Raw genomic sequence first — 14,431 nt, 5'->3', positions numbered from 1 at the left:
TAATTACAATAAGGTGACAATAGCATTAAACGAGGGAGGTGGATACACAGTAATATACTTAGATTTTGCAAAGGCTTTTGATAAATCATTACATGATAAGTTGATAGTCAAACTAGAGCAGATGGAGTTGGATATTAGATTACTACATTAGATTCAAGGTTGGTTATTTGACAAATATCAGTAAGTTGTGTATGAAGGAGCAGTATCCCAGAAGAGAAAAGAAAATAGTGGTTTGCCTCTGGGATCTGTTTTAGTGCCATTGTTGTTTAACCTATATATGTTAATGATATTGTGGAAGATTTGAATGGGGATATTCAGTTGGGATGAACTATGAGGAGTCGAGCAGTTGTGGCTTTGCAAGAAGATTTTAATAGGCTAAGTGAATGGGTAGAGTGGGGATGCTAGTTCATTGTTGCAAAATGCATGGTTTGAAAATTTGGAAAACAAAGATGGGATGAAGAATTTACTCTTGGCAGGGATATATTGTTGGAGGTGGAGGAAATAAATGATCTTGAGATGATGGTGGATAAAATTTAGAGGTGTATTGCTAAAATTGTTAGGACAATACAATGAATTCTGACAATGATGCAGACTACACTGACTTTTAGAAGTAAGAGGATTCTGGTTTCATTGTATAAGGCCTTGATTAGGCTATGTATGAATATGGACTACTGTGTATAGATTTGGTCACCTAATTTTCAAAATAATGAAGAAATGGTAGAAAGTGAACCAAAGTTGACTGAATAAGGTAGTTTCTGATCTTTGGAATGCTGAAAAGGAAGAAAGGTTGAGAAGATGCAATTTACAGAGTTTAGTGGATAGGAGAATTAGAGGTAATAAAATACAGATGTACAAGTTGGTAAGGGGTTGTTGTAGGATTAACATTGAAGAGGTTTTTCATAAAATAGTGGGAGATGGGGGAGAATAAGAGATCATCCCTGGAAGCTGTATAAGCAGGGTGTGAGAAAGAGAATGTGAAGCAGGTTTTTTTTGCATGGAAAGTTGTGAATTATTGAAATGCATTGCCTGAGGGTGTGGCATATACAGGAGAATATGAATGCATTTAAGGAATGGTATGATGGACTGTGTGTGTATGACAAAAGACCTCATGGATGAGTGACTCCATGGGATCTTAGGATAATAATAATAATATTATTATTATTATCCCCTCCTATTTCTATCCTTGCAGACAACTTGATCACATACCTCTCTAGCTGAAGCAATCAATGTCTTTTTCAGAGTTTGCCACCAGGACTTCAAGGTTTGGTTCTTTTTTTCAAACTGCTTCAAAGCTGCTTCAATAATGCTTGTATATTCGAGTCTACAAGTTACCTGTAAAAGCTGCTCAACTTTAATTCTTTTGAAAACTTTTTTTGCATACTGTTCTTTCCAATGTGCTATTCAGTTTTATCCTAGTTAAAACTAAGTGTTGGTCACTTCCAATTTCAAATCCTCTGTGAACTCATGTATCTCAAACCAGCATGAAGATATCACTATCAACAATAACATAACATCTTATATCTTTTCTCCATGTGAACGTTTGCACATCTTTATGTTGGAACATGGTGTAAATAATGATTAGTCCATATGCTTAGCAGAAATCCAGCAGATACTTATTAGCCTTGCCCTTTTTCTCCAAAATTTCCAAAAACATTTCTACATGCCTGGTGGAATTTGCTTCCTTAGGAGACCCTTCTGTGGAACTATATGCACAAATAAGTTTCATCATCAATTTTTCCATTTTCAAGTTTGTCCACATAACTTTGCTTGAAACTGCCTTACAATCAAGAACTTAATTTCATGTTTGGTGTTGAATACTATTGCTACTCCTTCCTTTCCTTCATCATTATTGCCTGAATATAACATCCTGTACTTACTATTTAATAAGATCAGATGTTAATAATAATAATAATTTAAGATACACAACATCTATATACACAATCCATCTCTATTTCATTAATGCTTATAGTAAAATAACTGTATTATCCATTGATTTGTTGTTTATCATGTTTCCTGCACACATCCTCAATGGATATCAGACTATGCCTGTAGTTTTATTGTGCAAAGTACTACTGAAAAACACTATGCAGTTTTTTCAGAATGAAGACTAGTAATCAGACTTTATATGGTGATTTGATGAATGATTTAGCCATTTCCTTTTTTCTTCAAGCTTTACAGCTTTACTTCAATAAAACAAATAGTCTCTTACCATATTTGAATGAGCATATTATTAAAATCTTGATTTTAATTATGGCTCGCCTGAGTATATAATTTCTAAGTATGTAGTTTAAAAATTTTTTAAATGGGAGGCAAGTAACACATCACTATTTGAAAGAATCGGAAACAGAACCAGTTTATGGTGCATGTTGAGAAAAACAAGATATCTTCTTAATTACATATTTGGTTTAATCCTTTATCCAAGTGTAAGCAAACAAAGTTTGTGCCTGAAATATTTTCGGGACTGGGGCAACTCGTGGTAAAGGTTGTATACGTTCTGATCACTTGCCTTAGTATCCCATAATGCAAAGCACATATCCTTATGGGTATGTAAAATGCTATGCATTATGGAAAGGATCACTACCCAGACCAGTTTCTACCTCTATTGAGGTCTCGTCAATGAGAGCTAGACCCAGAGGTGGCGATACTAAGGTGGAAGTAATGCAAAAGTCATATCACCATATACCAGTTGCCAAAATGTGTCAACACCTTATTATTAAAATTCTCTGGATTAGAGACAGTTGATGGAAGTGTTTTCACTTGGCTATGTTACCAATTCCATATTTGGTTTAATCCTTTATCCAAGTGTAAGCAAACAAAGTTTGTGCCTGAAATATTTTCAGGACTGGGGCAACTCATGATAAAGGTGAAAGGATCACCTAATTAATTGGTAACATAGCCAAGTGAAAAAAACTTCCATCAACTATCTCTAATCCAGAGAATTTTAATAATAAGGTGTTGACACATTTTGGCAACTGGTATATGGTGATATGACTTTTGCATTACTTCCACTTTAGTATCACCACTTCTGGGTCTAGTTCCCACTGACGATACCTCAATAAAGATCGAAACTGGTCTGGGTAGTGATCCTTTCCATAATGCATAGCATTTTACATACCCATAAGGATATGTACTTTGCATTATGGAATAACTAAGGAAAGTTATCAAAATTTATACCACCTTTACCATGAGTTGCCTCAGGCCTGAAAATATTTCAGGCACAAACTTTGTTTGCTTACACTTGGTAAAGGATTAAACCAAATATGGAATTGGTAACATAGCCAAGTGAAAAAACTTCCATCAAGATGTCTTCCTGTCTAATTTTACATATTCAAAAAAAAAAAAAAGTTGAATTTTATTACCAGAAATGCAAGGCTAAGTTTGTGAAAAGGAATGAGAATGTGCACTGTTGCTTTTCATATGTTACCACTTACTTCCAATTATATGTTTGCCTGTGGTTTAAGTCCTTAAAAATGTACCTATAGCTGGCATGTGAAGAAGTTGCAATGTAGGTATGGAATTCTCTAAGCTTCAAATATGGAAAAGTTCATTTCGAAGTTAAAAAAATAAGAACATATTCTTGGTTTATTCACCGTTTATTAGAGATTCTAACTTCTGATCTTCATTATACACTTCTGTAGCTCAGTCAATAATGATGCCCCTTGACCAGACCTAAGGTTGACTTCAATCTGAAGTATAAAGAATCTTTACAGGGTCTACTAAAGGCAAGCTAGCTTGTATCATTCAGAGATGGAAGAATTTTTCCTCCTGAAAATTCAGGTTTTTCATCTCTGCAAACAAGCAAACTGGCCACAAGAGCACACACTCAATTTACAGACAAATATTCCAATGGGCATAAGACTAGTCATATTATTCTACAAAATTATGGTTAAGGAAATCAAGGATACTTGGCAAGTGAAAGTTATCTTTTATTACTTTGTAAATATTACTATGTTGTCTATCAAAGCCTGTTACCAGTGGTGTGCTTGTGCTGGCTCAAACAAGCCAGTTGTTAAATTAATAATTGCTATAAACTGTAGAGCAGCACTCCTTTCTATCCACAATTGCTGTTGCATCACTTGGGTGATAAGCTTGCATATGGTGATGATACAGTGCAAAAAAAAACAGGGGAACATATTATGAAAGAAATTTAAATGAAGATATTTAAGAATATGATAGAAGAAAATGTCAAAATATATATCATAACTGACAAAGCATCTAAAATTTTTGGAAGAAAAAAAAAACATTCCAGTGATTTATCTCCAAGTGTACATTTGAGAGATTTGATTAAATCAGGTACGTTTAAAGATACATTTAATAAATTCTGTACTCTTCCTAGGAATACATTACTAGAAAATGTATTCCTAGGAAGAGTAACTACTAACAACATTCAATTCAACATATAATTGAAGTTATATCTTTTAATCAGATGATGAAAACAAAAATTGTTATTTAAAAAAATTACTTCAATTTATAAGAATAATCTGCTTGGCCTTATGGAGAATTAGCTTCTATAATTAGTTGGTGCAAAAAATAGAATTGTACCATTTAAGTAAAATTTTAAAATATGTGAAATTTGTTTGAATGACTTTTTGGATTTTGTAGATAACAATACAGAATCAAAAAATGTTTCATTCCCTTCAAATCTTCAAAAAAAGCTACAAGATAATTAGCACCACTGCAATCACTACCTCTTACAAATTATGTTCATCCAGTTGGATGAACATAATTTGTAAGAGGAGTGAGAAATAGTTTAACAACTTATTAACATTAACAACAGATCACATATTGGATATAATGAGGATAAATTTATTGGGAAAAAAGATAATGAATTGGAATGCAACTCCATTTGTCAAGTCACCGTTAAACTGTAACTACAGATTGGCTACGGATGCAAAAAATGAACAACAATGAAAATATTTTGTGAGAATCAATTGGCTATATGAAAATTACAATAAAGAAGTCAATATTTTATTATCATTTGAAATTTTTGTATTCAAAATTGTTGTAAAACTTACAGTAAATATGTGTGTGCATGTGCATGCATGCACACACAATCGTTATATCTGTATTACAATGTTAATTTTATGACTTCTAGATTAAAGGTGTATATATATATATATATATATATATATATATATATATATATATATATATATATATATATATATATATATATGTATATTTTTATTTATTTATTTATATTTTTTTTTAGTGAGCCAGTTGTTAAAGGCAGCACACCACTGCCTGCAACAAATTGACCAGAAATTTTGATGTCCCAGTTATATGCATAATCAGAAACAAAAATTAATGATAGTTTACATGTGATAAGGTTAAAAAAAAATGCCCATGCTATTTGGTTCCTTTTGTCCTTTATGAATAATACTAATTATGTTACAAAGTTGGCATGCCAGTTTGTTGTACAGTATTATCACCACTGTTTTCTTTCTCCAATATTACAAGCCTAGAAAAAATTAATTTAACATAACAGATGTTATAAGAACTTCAATAAACTAGTACACATAAACAGAGTGACCAAAAAAGACAGAATAGGCCAGTTAATCATTTTTTTTTTGGCTGATTACTGCACATTACTGTATTTCCTTATCAGGAAAGAAATGTGTTAAGTCTTGCAACTTCAAAAACTCACTTTTTTTCAGTAATAGGAAAATGTTTTTTTTTCATCACTGCAAAAAGGGAATGCATTTTTTTTCTTTTAGCAGATTGTGTTTAATACTATATTTCATGGGTATATTCTGAATGACCAAGTATAAATAATTTGCACTTAGTCATTATATCTTTATTACAATGTTAATTTCATAACTCTTTTAGATTGAAGGGACTTTCTATGTCAATGTTCCTCCGGTACTTCTTGGCTATGATTATGAACCTCGCCCATGGCTGATTGGAGGAGTAGGGCAAGATGCTGTAACGCAACATACATATCTCTCTTTTTTTATTACCATGGAGCCTTGTCTTCAGCTTTCTGATGCTCATAAGGAAAAAGTAATGTAAAATTTTGTAAAATATTATCTTTAATTCATTTATGTTATATATTGTATATATTGTATTATAATTATGTTATATATTCTATTGTATATACTACAGAAGTACTTAAGAGTTTTCCTAAAGAAAGAGACTGTGAAGAAGATTGTCTTCTCCTTCAATATCTCCCTAAGCAGCAAAGCACTGCCTCACCAGTTTTGAATATAGTTATAGTCTGCACAGTTCCAGTAGGTGATGTAACATAACAAAATTGGCTCAGCAAAAAGTTAAGCAAGTTTGAGCCCAGTTAGTAGTTGGGAGGGTTCAGTCGTTCGATGCTGTTGGCACACTCTCCCTCTGAGTCTTTGGACTCTCTGAAGGTGTCACATAATAATAATAAATACTGATGAAGATATCATGTTGAAACTTGCTTGCTCACATCTTTTCTGAGAACTCTGACATTTGCTAATGTCAAGAAACCTGTGTCATTACAATTATAGTAAACATTTGTAGACTTACAACTATTTCCTCTTCTTCTCTAAAGAATCCCAGACAATTTGTTTGGTTTGGGATTCACTATTTAAATGCTGAACGTAAAAGTATGCTAACATGTGAAAGATGAAGAAGAAACATCATTATTATTATTATTAGCCCAAGATCCCATGAAGCCAAAGACTCATCATGGGAGATCCCTTTGTCATACACACAGCTCATTATACCACACCTTAAATGCATTCAAATTCTCTGCAGAACCCACACTCTTGGCTGATAATTAATATTAGATTTGATAACATGCAGTTTTTTTTCTTAAGAAACACATACTAAGTTAAGTTTGTTCCTAAAACATGTGGAGGAAAGAAGGGAAAAAAATTTGTTCTGTAAGTTCCGAGTTAAATTGAGCAGATAGGTGGTAGCTACATGTCTTAATGAATTTTGAAATCTTTTGCATTAATGCCATTCTAATGATGATGGAAATGTATCTGTAGCAGAAACTGAACATATGTTTTAGAGAGAGTGGATTGAATCACTGAGAGATGTGCTAGTTTATCTAATTACCGTCTTCAGCACTGAATCAGTTTTTAAGAGGTTCTGAGGAAGAACTTAAAAACAATCACAAGAATTTCCAAATGTGGGAATTCTAGTGGTTGGAAAGTTGAATACAACCTTAAATATTTAATGAGTGAGTGAGAGAGAGAGGATAGATAGCACTTAAAGCAAAAGGGGAAAACTTGGTTTATCTTGAATGCTGACAAGCCAACAGTTGTATGCTTATGCAAGAAAGACATATGATTGAGGTTATCCCAAGAAGAAAATGCTTATATTATCTAGAGATTTTGGTATACTGAAGGCAAGAGTGGGGGAGAAAGGTTTTTCATTTGATTTCCAGTATGAAGACCTCATGTTTCTAAACAGATAGATTTATTAAAATAAATAATATAATCTGACAAGTTTTGTAAGTTGTCAGACTTATATCATCAAGGGTACAAGACTTGTAAAAGTCTATAAAAATTAATTGAACATAACAGATGTTATAAGAACTTCAATAAACTAGTACACATAAACAGAGTGACCAAAAAAGCAGTTATTAACTAATGCTCAAGCATTGCTAATTGTTGCTGTCACATTCTATGGCATTAAGCATGTCATATTCAAGTTCTGTAGGTGTTAGATTTTTGATGAATCCAGACCAAACTTGGTAGTACCAAATCTTGGTTTATTTCTTACAGTGTGTGGAGGTATGGAGCATTTCTGAGGCCTCTTTCAATTTTATTCTTCTTATTACGTTGACACCTTCAAAGAATCCAGAGACTCATCGAGGGAGGACAACCACTACAAATCTCCCTCTCCACCAACTACAGCGAACTACATCATCTACACCAATGTCATCTACTGCCCACCACCACAGACAATCACAAACCATTACCACGGTGAGATTCCAACCTACAACCTTTTAGCAGGAGCGTGGATACACTAATCACTTAGCCAACCAGGCCATCATAAAATGGTTATGATCAATATACAGCATTTCTGCTTTTTGCCAAACTACTTGGTGGCCTGTATTATAACCTGTGGAAATCTAATCCTGATTTATGATTCATTTTTTTTTCTTAATGGTCTTTACATGTTCAGACATGCATATCTCTCTCTCTCTCTCCAGACCATTACATCTGGCCTACATAGCAAATGACATAAGAGCATTGCATTTTGTATACTTCTGGTTTCTTTATGGGAGGATGTGGAGGTTTTGGTAAATGTAAGAACTTTAAAATCTTATATATTGGAGGAGCCACTTTAAAGTTTTAATCATGAAGCAATATTGCAACTTTACCTTACACCGAGACTGTTATGGATAATGTAATTACATTTTTGAAATGATGTCCATTTGAAGCTGTCGGAAGCATATCAAGAATTTTGTTAATCGTCTTCATTTCATACCCATTGAAGAAGAGAGTATGCCTAAGGTAATGCAGTTCTTCATTCATTTTTTTTTTCTGATGTACTGAAAATGTTGTAACAAACATTCTTAATTGCTTGGGTAGTTCTTGGAATAGACAAAAATGAAAGGAATGACTTAGCTTTTATAAATACCTGCAGTGGATTATGGACCAGTTTAAAACTTAATCTTACCCTTGGGAACCATTCCCCCCCCCCCCTCCTGTGTCTACTTTTGGCCCTCCTCTCTCACTTTACTCAAACACTGCCATGACTAAAAACAGTTAAAAATGAACCCTTCCATTCCTTCCTTTCCATGTGATGGTGACACAGCACCATCTAGTCCACACCCCCCCCCCAAATTTTATCCGGGCTCCGGAACTGGCATAGGCTGACGAATCAGACCTATGGCTGGGTTAGTATTCCTGGCTGTAATCCGTGTGTGTTCACGGGGCCGATTCGCCTGCTTGCGGGATGAAAAAACCCTGCTATCCACGGCTGAGATCGGCTAACTTGGCTATGGCTGAGGAAGATCCTTAAGCTCCTCACGTCTTCGATGGGAATCGAACCCAGGACACTCCTTCCCCAGGCATATGGTTGCAAAGTGCACAGCCACTAGGCTGTGTGAACAACCCTTCCACTGGAAACATTTCTATTAAAAGAAGTGTCTCTCGGTTTGCAAAGACGTTGAAATCATTCGTGAATTAGAACATGGTGCAGAAAATGTTGAAGTGTGTAAAAAGTTTTCTTTGTCCTCTTCAACAGTATCGACATTATGGAAGAATAAAGATGTTTACATACTGACACTGGAAAACATAACAAAAATAAATAAATAAATAAAATAATAATTTAAAAAAAAAATAGAAAACATGAGCTTACACACGTTGATGAAGCATTGTTTCAATTCACTATACAAAGAATGCTGGACTCTCAATAGACTGTCTGATCTTGAAGGCTCGAGCAGCAAATTTTGCTAAACAATTTGGAAGTGATAATTTTGTATGTAACGGTCTTTGTCTGGATAACTGAAATCATGTTTATTAATAATTAGTAATTTTTAATTATGGTGAAGTGAATTGTAGTTTATACAATCATATTCATACAAATATCTATTTTTGTAATTTTTTTTTCTCTAATAGTTTTTTTTTTTTAAATTATTTTTATTGAGTTATTGTGAATTAAAAAAAATAGAATCTAGATTTACCTCCTCACTGATATAGTGAGCAATTTTTATAACAAGGAACTTTTGTCTGTCTCCCGGCACTTGTTATAATCAAGTTCAGCTGTATATAAATATATCATCATCATAAAATTCCGGACATGTACCCTCAGAGGGAGTACAGGATATGATAGTACTACATGAAAAACTTGCATCACTACTAACTTCCTATCTACAATTTTCCTCCAAAACAATCTGTTACATGTCAAGACTCCAACATTATCAGATCTTATATTTCTGTCTAAGGCACTTTTTACTGTATCAATCCACCTATATCTTGGTCTTCCTCTGGGTTTTTTTTCTACCAACCTGTCAGAGAACACTTGTTTTGCTAATCTTTCTTTGCCCATTCTGTTTAAGCGACCATACCACTTGAGATTAGCTCTTCTAACACACTCCTGGATGCTAACAATGTCAAGTTCTTTCCTAATATCCTCTTTTTTTATATGACATTGCCATTGACTGTTCACACCCCTAATCTTTCTCAGGGCTCTCATATCTGTAGTCTCTAGTCTTTGGTCAAGTGTTTTTTTTTCTAACCCAGCTCTCAGATCCATGAGGATCTGAGAGCTGGGTTAGACTTATGTTAACTTATTATCTTAACCAATTTTAACTTATGTTAAAATTCATCTGAACACTCTTAACATAAGTCTAACTCTTAACATATAACTCTAACCCAGCTCTCAGATCCATAATGATCTGAGAGCTGAGTTAGACTTATGTTAACTTATGTTAAAATTGGTCTGAACACTCTTGTGCAATTTGCTAATTTAGTGTTTTGACTAATTTCTCTCATTCTATATAAATTTATTTAGCTGACTTCCTACCATACCAGCTTTGTTGATTCTGTTGTCTATTTCCATATTTAATTTACCATCTTCACTAAAAGTGTTCATTATTACCACACTCTCTGCAAGGTACATTTCCTTCAGGAACATTTGTCAAGTTTTGACAAAAATCTGGAACTCCAACAAGGAGATGCTCTCTCTCACCTCCCCTGTTCAATCTAGTAATGGATAGAGATCTAGTAAGGTCATTTAGATCTCTAAATGACCTTCTCTAAATAAATAATGACAAAGGAGGATAAAAATAATAGGAATGTTTAAGCTTGCATTGAATGTGATTTTGAAAAAAAAAACTTGTGAATGAGGAAAATACTAATTTTTATTAAACTGAGTTATTTCTAGAACAGTTATATTACTTTGTATGAAACTCTTTGATTCTGATCTTTGAGTTTCTTATTCAGTTTTGGAACAATGTGGGATGTTGGATTTAATATCCCCTTAATTTAAATAATGTTACATCACAGAAGTGAAGCCTATTGGCTCTTTATTTAAGTAATTTAATGGGTGCACCTTTCTGAAAACTCGTATAGCAAAGTATATAAGTTCTTTTCGCTATACTCTCAGTATTAATTTGGTCTAGCTACTCACTGATGAGACCTCAATAAAGGTTGAAACCAGTTTGGGTAGTGACCTTCCACCATAATGTATAACATCATACATCTCCTAGGAGATGTGTTTTACATTATGAGAAATAGTGATCAGAGCTTTACCCACCTTTGCTAAGAGTTGCCCTAGTTTGTACTACGTGCTTTAGCTTATGCTAGTATCCGCCGATACTTTTATAGTCTACTATATTTGGTATGAAACTCTTTGATTCCGATCTCTGAGTTTCTTATTCGGTTTTGAAACAATGTGGGATGTGGGATTTAATATCCCCTTAATTTAAATAATATTGCTTTGTAATATTATGGATGATTATATGTTTTCAGGGTTAAAATATTTTGCATAATGGTTTATTTCCATGATTCCTCTTTTTTTTATTGAAATTTTCATTGGGGGTAGTCTGCAGGGAGGGGATATATATAAGTTTCTGCAATCTCAAAAGGTTTAAGAAATGCTGATACAGATGATTTTATCAACCAGGCCTGTCATGTCCTTTGAACATTTGACATGTTGACTGATCAAGATATTCAATAGGAAATCAAATGGATGGATGGAATTACCTCTGATATATGGGGGTGAGGAATGGACTTTGAATGCAAAACAGAAATACTAAAAAGTTCTGACCAATTCCTCAGCAGAGTGCTATTTTTTTCTAAAGGAAATTCACTATAATAATTTTTCATGACAGCAAACACCAGTAGCAAGAGTGCACTGTGTGTTGATAGCAATGCATTGCAAAAGGAAGGATGATATTTACTTAAGTTTGTTTCATTTCAGTCTAAGATTTCAGACCATGTGGTATGCTCCTTCTGAATTAAATTAACAAACACTTAAAAGGTTAAATATAAAGAGTGATTATTGCTTCATTCAAAAGTTAAGTTTTTTGTTAAGGTAAATAATTCATGTTAGAATGACTGATCCATACCTGAGCAGAAATTCTTCATGTATTTACCACTGTTATTAGCTTTCCTTTCTATCCAAATTTACCAAAAAGATTCTATAGTTTGGTGTTTATATCCAACAGAGTAGAATATAAACATAAAACTACATAAATATTTTAGGAACATTACAAAATGGAAAATTGAAACTAACATTTTTATCCATTCTCTACCTTGAGAGAGAGAGAGAGTACATAGCTCATCACTTAGTAAGGCTCCACCACTGTGTACCTTCCTTATCATGCCAAAATATGCTATACCTCTCAATTTCTATCTCTGTCAAGATATTTAGTTAACAGAGGTGGCATCCAAGTTTCACTGATACCAGTAATATGCAGACAGACAGACTGAGTCAAACTCCTTCCTTTTATTCTAATACTCCTGACATTTCCACAGAAAAGCCAATATTCCCATAATTATTATGACTTTGTATCTTCCACTCAGCTCTGCAATGAACTTTACACCTTCTCATCTTCAGCCACTCTCACCACAAGACAATTCCTTCCACCTTGCTTTCCTGTCCTATCCTCTCCAAATTCAGATGCAATCCATCTCTTGCAAACAGCTCTCTTCTGTCATCTAAAGCACTTCAAGGTGATAGTTACCACATTGAAAAATTATATGTTAAGACATGGTTCATAAGAATCAGAAATTGTTCATTTTATGAAATATGAGATTGAAAATAATTCTGTTAATTAAAATAACATGACAATATTCATTTCTTTTTTTTAATTCTTTTTTTTTATTTCAGTGTGAGAGCAATGAACCAGAGGCTATTTTAAAAGAAACAGAAAAGTGGCAAAATACGTTGGCAACTCGTTACCCTCAACGATCTATCAAAACTGTAGCAATGGATATCACTGGAAAGTGGGTTTTTATTCCACGTTTTCTGAAACCATTGAAACCTCCAGATGAACTGCTGATGGAAGGAGAAAATTCTTACGTAACTATGGTATACTTATTTCCATAATACATAATTATTGAACACCAAGAAATGAATTAACTGTCCATGTTGAAAAAAGAAACTGCACGTATATTTAGAATTTATTGGCTAACGAGTAATCAATGAACTGTCTACGGGGGGGGAGACCAAGGAGTTAGTTTCATAGGGATGGCTCCTGCTTGCATTGTTTTCTCTGTAATATTCTGAAAAATGTATGAATAAATGTATGTTTAGCACATTTAAATATTTATGCTGGATTGACAGTTTTTCCCAAATTTTTCAGGATTCGCTATCCATCATTTCTCCAGATAAAATACCTTAACTTAAAAATACTTATGAAAGTCAAATTTAGAGCATGCTTAAATTATTAATACTATAAGTTTGCTAATATTTTTATCAGGAAAACATTAAAAGCTTATGCAAAATTTGGTAAATAAGAAAAAAAAAAACACTTGTATATTCATGCAGAATAGCTCTTACATGGAATTGAAATTTTATGAAATATACTAAGTGACTATGTTAGTATATTTCAACTATGTTATGGCAACATAGTTGCCTGTTGTGAAATCTCTCTATATATATACACCATCAAAACATGGATGAGCTTCTGCTATATAAGACAAGGTTGAGAGATGCATATGTACTGACTAATTCCTGATGTTTCCATTGCTATCATGCCAACAATTTAAAATTGAAATTTTAAATGAAATTGAACTTTTATTTAAAAGAGGCAGAGATTCACATAAATAATATTAAATATATCAGAGAAAGAAAAAAAATTGAATACATTTTAAAGATAGTAAACTCTTAAGTTTGTGATTCTCATTTTGCAACTCATTCAACAATTAGCAAAGTTCTGAAACATTCTGAGTGACCCTTCTTTTGCCTAGCTCTCTAATGGCCAACTTTAGGAAAAGGTTAAAATTTAAATAAAAAAAGTAGTACAAAAGTCACATATACATTTACTCATTTATGGCTTACTGAAAGTTCTGAAAATTGGAGGTGTGGATATCTTTCTCAAAACTTTTAATAAATGAGAAGTAGCTTATTATTATGTGACACCTCCAAGGAGTCCAAAGACTCATTGAGGGGAAAGCACCCACTCTACAACTCTCCATCTCCACCACTCAATACACCAGTGCCATCTATTGTCCACCACCACCACTAGTATTTTCAGAGATAATCACAAACATCCATGCCCATGGTAGGATTTGAACCTGCAGCCTTTTGGCTGGAGAGCAGATACGCTAACCACTCGGCTAACCAGGACAGCAGTTATACAAACATGAAGATTAAAACGTGTGAATCACTTCTGGGTAAAGTTTAATACCTGGGAAAAGACTTCCAAATAGCCCGTAAAGAATGTAGAAAACTGACCACAGCTTCTGACCCAATGACTAATCCTCGCCTTCTTGTGGTTCGCCCTGTTATTAAATTTCCATCTGATACTGGATAAATGAGAGGGGCT

At 33.5% G+C, this 14,431-nt stretch overlaps 1 protein-coding gene across 4 annotated transcripts in view; it reads left to right on the top strand.

The window, feature by feature from the left end:
* Window positions 1-14,431, top strand: part of Cc2d2a (Coiled-coil and C2 domain containing 2A) — a 518,960-nt gene that overhangs the window by 432,194 nt on the left and 72,335 nt on the right. For all 4 annotated transcript variants that reach the window (XM_090401677.1, XM_090401676.1, XM_090401674.1 and 1 more), the window contains exons 31-32: window positions 5,830-6,003; window positions 12,772-12,972. In XM_090401677.1, coding sequence (XP_090257803.1) covers window positions 5,830-6,003; window positions 12,772-12,972 — 375 coding nt within the window. The remainder of the gene's footprint in view (window positions 1-5,829; window positions 6,004-12,771; window positions 12,973-14,431) is intronic.

This window comes from Typopeltis vanoorti, chromosome 12 (genome assembly GCF_054136105.1).
Source record: "Typopeltis vanoorti isolate ZY-2024b chromosome 12, IOZ_Tvanoo_1.0, whole genome shotgun sequence".
Taxonomy (NCBI): Eukaryota; Metazoa; Arthropoda; class Arachnida; order Uropygi; family Thelyphonidae; genus Typopeltis; species Typopeltis vanoorti.
The sequence above is the reverse complement of the archived record's forward strand: the minus strand, read 5'-3'. Positions and strand labels throughout refer to the sequence as shown.